Here is a 10,572-nt window from a genome sequence, read left to right as displayed (position 1 = left end):
TTATATTTTTTTAGTTTAATTTTTTTATTATTTTTAATTTTATAATTAAATTTTTATTAATATAAAAATATTAAAATTACAGAATATTTTTTAATAAATTAAAAATACTAACAATTAAAGATTTAATTAAATTTTTAATTATATATTTTATAAAAAAATATTTTATTAATTTTAATATTTTTAACATAAAAATAAATTAATTATAAAATAAAAAAAACAAAAATTTAATTAAAAAATATAAAAAATTTAATTATAAATTTAATAAAATTATAGAAACAGAATTATATCATTTTCTAACTAAATTTTTAAATGAGTTGACTGGATAAAATAATTTTATATTAACGACACCTAAGAATTAAATTAATCTTCTAAGTAAAAAAGATTAAAAAAGAAAGAATTACTGAATTAGTTTTGTTCCTCACTTTTCTTAATATATATGTGGCACTAAGTACCTCCTCTACTTGTTTTAATTTGGTGTCAACATATATATAACGTGTAAATTATACCAATCTAATGTCAAATTAGGTGATTCTATAAGTTATTAAAAATTAACATTTCATAAATCATAGTACTAAATAATATTATCCGGAATATTCCTACAATCTCTAAATAGTAAATCTAGATGACAATAAAATAATATTTCGGTATAAAAGAGTTAATCTGGGGCATGTTTCTTAATCTGATGACAATCAGATGTAATTATAATTATAATATATACTGAGTTTAAAAATTTGTTAAATCTCGATTAGGAAAAGAAGATGTCAGAAAGGTGTAGTTTAGTAATAGTGAAGCAAATTAAACCGAGTTGGGGGAAGAAATGTTCGCAATTGAATTGCAAGTTGCCATTTCACACCGTAACTAACAAACACATTGAAATTTAACAAAGCAAAAGCCCCGTCAGTCCGTCACTCCCCACCCGAAACAGAGAAAGAAAAGAGAGTGTGTGTGTGTGTGTGTCGGGGAAAGAGAAAGAAACAAAGAAAGAAAAAAAAATGGCGGAGGTGGCGTGCTGTGGAACAAAGTTCTCGCTTTACGTGCTTGTAATCATAGGTTTGGTTTGCTTCGCGGGTCTTATGGCGGGTCTCACTTTGGGACTCATGTCTTTGGGAATCGTCGACCTCGAAGTTCTCATCAAGTCTGGTCGCCCTCAGGACCGCATCCATGCCTGTAACTAACTTCTATTACTGCCTCAATTCTCAATTTTTTTTCTGTTACTATTTATATTTAATTATAGCTTTCACTATTCATATTCGGTTTTCGAAAGTTAGTAATATTGTTTTGCTATGATCGATTTGTCACGTTGGGATGCTGGGCCTCAATTAAATTTTGAATCTCTTTTGTTTGCTAAATTATTTCCTTTTTTCTTTTCTTTTTTAATAATCAGTGATTATGTCTGTGTGTACCTCTAGCTTGAGACTAGTGAATTATTTATGCTATATGATCTTTTTTCTTTCTGTTTCTGTTTTTCTGAGTTCTGGCTCGTTGTGTTGTGTTTGGCAGCTAAAATTTTCCCGGTGGTTAAGAATCAGCATCTTTTGCTTTGCACGCTTTTGATTGGGAACTCTTTAGCTATGGAGGTGCTATCACTTAGTTGTGATATCTTTTTTGTTCTTTGTTTCCTGAATCATTCATGTTTTCCTTGCTTAATCATCACAAGTTCACAGCACTCACTTCCTTCCCATTTTTCCTTTCAGACTCTTCCCATTTTTCTTGATGCACTTGTGCCTTCCTGGGCAGCAATCGTTATTTCGGTCACACTCATCCTTATGTTTGGAGAGGTAAATGAAATATTGATTGATCATTGATATGATAAGGAACAAACTCAAACTGATGCTGTAGTGTATTCTGTGTGGTTCTTTCACCCGTGAGTGCTATTTTTTGACCAATTGGATGTGACACTGCAGATATTGCCACAAGCAGTGTGTACTCGATATGGATTGACAGTTGGTGCAACATTGGCCCCGCTTGTTCGGGTTCTCCTTCTAGTGTTCTTCCCAATCTCGTATCCAATCAGCAAGGTGTGCTTAGAGTGTGACTATATGTATGATTAACATGATACTGGCAAAACTACTATATATAATGTTAGATTGTAATGTGTCCAGGTTCTTGATTGGATGTTGGGTAAAGGACATGCTGCCCTTTTGAAGAGGGCAGAGCTCAAAACTTTTGTGAATTTTCATGGGAATGAGGTACATAAAGTTCCAAGTTTGAGTTGAATTTGTAATGCATTCTGTTTGAATGTTTTAAGATGGAGTTCAATGGTTTGGTGTTGTTGGTCTATAACTCTATATTATTACATGCTCATGCTCTAATTTTTTTTCAATATCTCTCTGTTTAGTGCAATACTAATTACCATGGCTACTCGATTATGCTTTTATCTAGGCTGGTAAAGGAGGAGATTTAACACATGATGAGACAACCATCATTACTGGTGCACTTGACTTGACTGAAAAGACTGCAAAAGATGCTATGACTCCCATATCAAAGGCATTTTCCCTTGATCTGGATGCAACTCTAAATTTGTGGGTTTGTGAATTCTTTATCATTTTCTCTAACTTGTCTATATCTTATTTTGTTCTGACCATCTTCATTGTGTCCATACTGAAGGGAGACACTGAATGCGATAATGTCCATGGGTCATAGTAGAGTTCCAGTTTATTCAGGAGAGAAAACAAATATTATTGGACTTGTTCTGGTAACTTTTCTTCCTTCTGTTATTTTGTAAGTAGATATATGGGATTGCAGATACCTAATGTTGTTAATTCCTGCAATCAAATTGGATATGACTTAAAAGTTGATACTGCTGTGAAAATAGTTGTTAGTTTTTCAAAATTTGTGTATCCTTTTTTGTTCCTTGATGTGTTTGGCTATGTCGAACTATCATATGATTGTTTATCCATGCTTTTGCCTCCTCTCCTATCATCATTTCACTCTTGCTTCTAATGATAAACTTTGAAATACAACAGTTGAATTGATCCACTGTTAGTGTAAAAAAGTTTACAAGGACCGGTGTAGGTTGACAACTTCATTCTTATCCTGATTATTGTTTGATTACAATATACCTAATGATTGATTATGGATATGGAATTATGGGAAGGTTAAACCCATCTGGTGGTAGAATGTGCGTAGACACTTAGAACTAAAAATATCTTTTCCCCTTATTTTTTATGTGTGATACTGATACATAGTACATGGTAAGTAGTGAAATTGGAACTCCACTTTCTATTCTCTAATATATCTGCTATCTATTGCATACATGCAGGTAAAGAATCTTTTTATGGTTGATTCAAAGGCTGCAGTTCCTTTAAGAAAAATGATCATCAGAAAAATTCCACGGTAAGTTACTTTTATATCCTTCTCTATGAACTTGATGTTCTATATATTTGTATTTTTCTCAATTTCAGTGGCGTTCATATCCTGTGATTATTGCTAGATAGTGATGATTTCCTCTTCATTTTCCTTCAGTGTTTCAGAGAATATGCCTCTGTATGATATATTGAACGAGTTTCAAAAGGGTCACAGTCATATTGCAGTTGTGTATAGGGATCTAAATAATACAACAGAAGCACTCAGAAAAGTCAAAGGTGGCGATCAACATGAGGTCAAAGACAGCTGCAGGAAGAAGGGAGAAAAGGCATCCTCGGATAAAGGTAAAGAACTATAGTCTTAAGTTAAAAAAAAAATGGATTAACTTTATTTATTCAAGAGTATGTTTTTGTAATACCATTTACTGTCCGGATTTGTTAAAATTGATCAATAAAGTTAATTATTTTCTTAAAAACAATTGTTCTCTTTAGTTCTTTCTAAGGGTATCTTTGATTATTCCTGTTTTGCTGGCTGTGCCGGTATTTTCTGGAGCTTCTGTAAAACGAAATCGTCAGGTGCATTTGTTTTTCCTTTTTAATTTTACTTTTTGCATTACATGGTTTCTACTTCACTTGTTTGTGGTTTTCTTCCTGTATCATAGAGACATGCATCACTTCCTTCGTTTGGGCTCATGAAATTTCTTGGTTTATCAACTCAATGAAACTTTGTGCATTATCTTATGGACCTGAATGTTGCCATAAATATAGGTGGATCGGAGTCAAATGATGGGTCACCACAGGTGAAGAAAAGTCCACCAGCAACTCCTGCTTTTAAAAAGCGACATAGAGGTTGTTCGTATTGCATCATGGACATTGATAATTCCCCGCTGCCGGTGTTTCCACCAAATGAAGTAGTTGTTGGTGTTATTACAATGGAGGATGTCATTGAAGAGCTTCTTCAGGTCAGTGTAATAGCATGCTTTTTTCGCTTTTTTCGCTTTTAGCTTCCATATATTTCGATTGTTGTGGAAGCAACTAAAGGTTGCTTTTAATTCAGCTGTACATGCTGATCCATCTTCATTATCCTCTTTGTGCATTTCAGGAGGAGATTTTAGATGAAACTGATGAATATGTCAATATCCATAACAAGTAAGTTGAAAACTCTTCCCTCTTAATTTAAGTAGATCATTCTTGGGAAGTTGGTGACACGTTTCGCCACGGTTGATTTGTTTTGTATGGTTTGGCAATCAGTTAAACCCCATTAGTTTTTTAATTCGAAGCATGAAAAATTGATCTTGCAGGATAAAAATTAACATGAATGCATCTAACTCTAAGGACAAGGCTCCTGATGCAAATATGGAGCAACCTTCTTCTGTAGCTGTTCAAGGGCACACACCAACGAACTCACTTTCGACAGCTACATCTGTAACGGGCTCACCAACCACCATTGATCAAATCTCTGAAAGTGAGTCACTCAGGAATCAATGATGTATCAATGAAGATGAACAGGATAATAACATAGGTATGTGTTGAAAAGGCAGAGTAGCAGTATAGTTCCTTGTAAAAACTGTAAGGCATTATGTTAGTATACATATAAAGAAAGGAACACCACCACCAACTATATATATGATGTACCTGAATACTAAACATTTATGAATGCTTTGTTAAAATTTGTACCAGATTCAGCAATAAAATACTTGTTTGAATTTGAGCAACTTCTATGAATTTTTTTGTTCTTTCCTAATGTTTGATTTTGATCATAAGCTATTTGGATTGGAAAAGAAGCTAATGCAAGCTCGAGATAAGAGTAAATGGTCAAATTCGTTTTTGGAAGACCACATGCTTTTTAAATTGGTTGCCAAAAGATTCTTTTAACCAAAATTGTCCTTCAAATTTTTTAAGTTAGTTACATTAGTCCTTCTGTCATTTGTGTTGTCCTTCTGTCATTTGTGTTACCAATGACGTCAAAATTTGTTAATGTGACATGCTAGATGATACCACACTAAGCAAAGCACACACTTTAAATGCTATCATGATAAATTTATAAAGAGTAGTGCTACACATACAAGTCATTTTGACTTACAAGTCTTATAAGTTGGGCCAAATCTAACACGCGCGTCACTGAACCATCTTCGCGTGTTTCATCTTCGTTTCCTTTTTCGAGTTTATTGTCAAATTTGTTCGATTTCCTTCGTGCGTTCTCTCTTTGCCTTCGATCTCCTTCTGTTTTTTTCGATTTTCATGGTTTCTGAAATCAAGTTTTGAAATTGTTTTGAAGATGATGGAACTTTAGAAATACACCCGAACGATTACAAGAATACACCCAAACGATTACAGAAATACATCCAAAGGATTACAGAAATACACCCAAAGAATTACAGAAATATACCCAATATAGGAGGGAGACAGTATATTTCTCCTTGAAATCTTTTAATGTTTTGTTTGTTAAGGATGAGGCACATGGCAGAGATAATCTAGAAAAAAAATCTAGAAGAACAGTAAAACAGTATCTTGAATAATGCTTCTTTGTTTTTTCTAGTGATTTGATGAAGGGGAAAGAGAACGAAAAGAGGAGAAGAAATTTCAATAAAAAAAGGAGGAAAAGGTGGTGTTGATGACGACGATAACGAGAGAGAAAAATTACGAAAAAAAGAAGAGAAACGGAGAAAGAAGAAGAAGAAGAAGAAGAAGAAGAAGAAGAAGAAGAGGAGGAAGAGGAAGAGGAAGCACGAAAAAAGAAGAAGAAAAAGAGGAAAAAAAAAACGTGAAAATGACGTGAGTATAAATGACTTGTATAACTTGTATGGAAAAATGTTTGTATGTAGAAAATAATTCATTTATAAAATTATATCAAATTAACTTCAAATTAAAGGACTTTAAGGTATTAAAAATTCTTTTAATTTAGAGTTGATTTAATCTAATTTTATAAATTTATCCTGTTAGAAGTAAATTAGGACTACTAAATGTGTTGAATTGTCACTTAACATATTATATCACAAAATTTTGCCGCCATCAATAATCGAAGTGACAAAAAGGTTAATATGATTAATTTAAAATTTAATTTAAAATTTTTAAAGATGAATTTGTCGGAGGCAACCCTTATTTTGCAGCAAGTACAGTCCTTTTTCTTCTGAAACACGCTTTAACATAGCTGCAACTATGTCTTGCTATTGCTGTCGAATTTTCAATTATCATCCATTGCCAGCTTCCTTTAACCCATGAAAGAACCGCCATGGATAGATTGCAGACTAGTCTTAACTTCCATTTACTTTTGTAACTTTTAATATATTAACGTTGTAGGACAAAGCATATAAGAATAACTAATTCGTTATTCCGACGTTAACCAAAACACTAGAACCTGAAACAGCATGATAGCAGAATTGAATAATAATTAATATTAACTATTGATTCCTTTATCAGAAGCGTTGTTTCCTTTCCTTCTGGGATGCATGTTGACGTTTATAAACCGGTTTAGATTTCCATTTTTTCTATCGCATAATTAAAAATCAAAGCTTCTCTAGTGTCTATTCCCTTTTTTTAATTCATACCAGGATAGCTAATTTTCCCCCTTAAGAACTTTTTCTAAAAAGATCGAATAATATTGTAACTAAAAAGATAAAAAAAAAAAAATCCACAAACCTAGTAGCTAACAGTGAGTAACTGAGTATGGGGTGTTATTGAGTATTGAAACGGAGAATAATTATTTTAATTTTAAATAATAAAAATAATTTATATTACTATTAAATATTAATTATATCAGAACATAGAGCAAAATAAAAAGCATCATAGAGACGATCATAATTACTAAAAAAATGCTAAAAAAATTTTTTATTATTATTTTTAATCATCGATTTAATTTTTTTAATCTAATAATTTAATAACATATTTTATTCTATATTTTTAAATATTAATTAACTAAAATCCAAAATTAATAAATTTTTAAAGTCCTCCCACATTTTTCATTACTAAAAGCAGAAGACCTGGAGCCACGAAAGTCGCACGCAAGGAAAGGGGTACAGGTGCCACGTCATCAGTCGCAACGTGGCACCTTCCCTATCAACCATTGGTTCTATGAGGCGGCTATTACATTCTTCACCTTTTTTTTCCTCTTTGTCTAAATCCGGCTCTCTTTTTCTGTTCTTATTTCTAACACAATCACACCCCGCAAACAGATCGATGAATCGCTCAGCTTCCATGCAAGTTGCGTCAATCACTACTACGTACTAACAATATTCGGTCATCATGATATTGTTTATCGAAAACATGAATAACATTTGTGAGAATTAATGAATTATAAGTACCTTGTATCCCACTAAGAATTGTTCGGATCATTATTATTTAGAAGATAACTAATCGAACTAATCTAATATAATTTGTTCATCATGCCCACCAGTAACTAGCTAGTCGTTAGTAAATCCATAATATATAATTATATGGACCACACATATATAATAAGCACTATTCATTAATTAACAGAGGAACAATTAGATAAACAAATACTTAATTAAGAACCTGAAAAGATCATATATCAAACTTGTTTGAATACTTACGGCCTTTGATGTTTGATATCAATCATATCCTTTGGAGGAAAAAATATTGCCAAACCAAGGAATCCAATCATTTCTATTTCTTTTGTGTTCTGGAGAAGAAAAGGAAAGAGATAAGTGTTATATATGATGCAGAAGAAGATAAATAAATAAATAAAAATTAAAAAAAAAAGTAGAGTAATAGTGATTAATTAATATAAATATTCAAGCGCTTTTTCTGGGTTTGCTTTTACGCCTAGCCCTGCTTCTTGCTTTCGGGGGTGGAAGAGCATCCTCATCTCCCTCTTGTTGCAGCTGAAAAGGTTGTAGTTGTTTTTCACCTTCATCTTTCTTGGCTGTGGCTTGCGTTGCTGTAGAAGCTTCTAGTAATTCTTGTTGTATGGATTCGTGTACGTTTTGCTCTTGGATGATGATTTTGTTTTCCACAATAATCTTACGAGGTCTGCCTCGTTTTCTTCGAGGCTGAATAATTTGTTCATGTTGCCCCCCTTTCTCGCTTGATGCTGATGCTGAAGCCTCGGCTATTGCTACCGAAAGTTCCTTCGTTTTTTGTCGCTTCTTCTTCTTATTTCCCATAAATACACACATACAACTTCTTCTTATCACAATACTCAATAATAAGAAGCTCCGCTACTCCAAGTCTCCAACTAATCTATATATATATATATCTATATATCACCAAATCAATATATATTATATTATCAACTTTCTTTAAATTAAATAATCTCTATAGTGAAGACTTCTTTCAGTTGCTCTCTCTGTGTTAAAAGCAAGCAACGAGTAGAGTAGACTAGAGTGAACCAATATATCTTTGACCAGAATCCAGAATCTGGAAACGCTCTATAAAAGCAAGCAGAGTACAGTACAACCCTCTTCTTCTGAGCTTTACACCTCTTTGAATATTGGGGTATCAGTCCAATACAGTAATAGAATATATACAAATAATCATAAAATCTCAAAAGAGTTTTTAAATAATTATATTTTTTTCTTTTATTTTTGTCTATTCTCTCCGTATATGGTGCACTTCAACCCACGCCATATCATTTTTTTTTAAGAAAAAGTTTAAGGAATCAATTAGAAAATAAGCTAATTCAAATTAATTTTTTATATTTTTAATTTTAAAATTTTAAAAATTAAAAAAAGTGGAGGACTTTTTTTTATAATATATCTTCTGTATTTTAACTAATTGACTCTATTCTAAATTGATTCTCAGCTAGTAAAATCGTTTTTTTAATTAGAGTAGTCACTTCTTTAATTATTTTTGTTCATACATATCAAATTGACGAAGCTATTTTTAACATAATTAATACTACATATTCAGTAAATATTATTATTTTTTTATTATTTGATAAGTAATAATTTATTTTTATATTTATAAAAATTGTATATAAAAAATATATAATTTACACTTATATTTATAAAAATTTTACGTACATGAATTAATATAATTTATATTTATATTTTTTTAAAATTTATATATATAAATTAATAAAATTTGTTTGTTAAAAATAATTTATTTATATTAGTTAAATAATAATTAAAAATACTAAAAATTATTAGTCTATGAGAATTTCTCTTTTAATATTTAGCTAAAGAAATATTTTAACTAGTTTAAAAATATTTTTTAATATATTAAATAAAAAATCCTTAAAAAATAACTTCTTTAGTGACTTAGTTGTCTATTAATTATCTAATTATAATCGCCTTACTTATATTATTAGTACTTAATGTGGGTTTATTTTGGTGAGCTTTTAAGAAAAAAAATTTTTTGAGTTATCTTTTTTTAAAAGATCTTATAGAGAAGTAAAAATAATTTTATATTTGAATATTTTATGTAAAAAAAATTTTTTATTTATTAATTATGTTTGGATATAATAATATAAAAATATTTTTTTATTTATTTATTACATAAAAAATATTTTTTTAAAAAAATTTTTTTAAAAATAGATGTAAATTACAGTTTAGTTGATAGATGAGAGAGAGACATGAGGGTGAAGTAGTCCGAAGTGTAAAAGTAGGAAGGAGTAACCATGGTTAGAAGGGCGTGGACCAAAGTCTAAATAGAAGTGAAAAGGAAAAGAAAAGGGCATGTGGAAGTGGGTTAGTCTGAAGAAGCAGCCATGTTTGGTGTATGGTACTAATCACACTCTGTTACAGTCTGACCATTTCTGTCGCCTCCCCCATCTACTTTTTCATTCTTCTTCTCTTGACTGTGAGTCTCAATCGCCAATTTTTGTATAGTTTTTTTCTAAACAAATTTAATGTGTTCTAAGAATATAATGTCTCTGCTGATTGATTTCTATTTCATCACTTATTTTGGATCGAATTAAGTAGATTTTATTAATTTTATTTATATTTATCCATATAATTTGTATATTTTTAAATTTTTTTTGAATTTTGTGATATAATTAAAAACATGTTTTTAGGATTTTAAATTACTAATTTTTAATCATCTCGTATTATTATTCGATGCAATAACACGTTTATTAAGTTATTACAGTAGAAATGGCATAGAAAATGAAAAAGAAGCATGTTAAAGTGTAAGGAACACAAAAAATTAAAGATTTGATAAACTAAAACCGATGCGTGCGCGTGACTGAAGCGTACGCGTGATCACGCCATCTTCCTACCGACGCATACGCATGACTGATGCGTACACGTGGCAGATGTGTACGCGTGACAAGCGGCATGTGCCTCAGTAAAGGAAATACACTAGGGCC

At 31.1% G+C, this 10,572-nt stretch overlaps 1 protein-coding gene and 1 long non-coding RNA gene across 2 annotated transcripts; one reads left to right on the top strand and one right to left on the bottom strand.

Moving 5' to 3' along the window:
- The first annotated feature begins 676 nt into the window (after positions 1 to 676).
- Positions 677 to 5,020, top strand: LOC112705539 (DUF21 domain-containing protein At1g47330). The gene is made up of 12 exons (XM_025756379.3): positions 677 to 1,167; positions 1,501 to 1,577; positions 1,695 to 1,778; positions 1,905 to 2,018; positions 2,103 to 2,189; positions 2,383 to 2,522; positions 2,608 to 2,695; positions 3,263 to 3,336; positions 3,466 to 3,650; positions 4,074 to 4,267; positions 4,408 to 4,454; positions 4,607 to 5,020. Exons 1-12 carry the CDS (start codon positions 993 to 995, stop codon positions 4,791 to 4,793), a joined length of 1,452 nt encoding a protein of 483 aa, XP_025612164.1. The 5' UTR covers positions 677 to 992; the 3' UTR covers positions 4,794 to 5,020.
- Positions 5,021 to 5,460: 440 nt separating this feature from the next.
- LOC140174769 (uncharacterized) lies at positions 5,461 to 8,761 on the bottom strand. Its single transcript, XR_011864379.1, has 2 exons — positions 7,856 to 8,761; positions 5,461 to 5,553 (listed from the first exon to the last, which is right to left on the bottom strand). It is a non-coding gene; the product is annotated as an uncharacterized lncRNA (long non-coding RNA).
- Between the last annotated feature and the right edge of the window lie 1,811 nt (positions 8,762 to 10,572).

This window comes from Arachis hypogaea, chromosome 8, assembly GCF_003086295.3.
Source record: "Arachis hypogaea cultivar Tifrunner chromosome 8, arahy.Tifrunner.gnm2.J5K5, whole genome shotgun sequence".
Lineage (NCBI taxonomy): Eukaryota > Viridiplantae > Streptophyta > Magnoliopsida > Fabales > Fabaceae > Arachis > Arachis hypogaea.
Note: the sequence above shows the minus strand (reverse complement) of the source record. Positions and strands in the feature narration are given on the sequence as shown.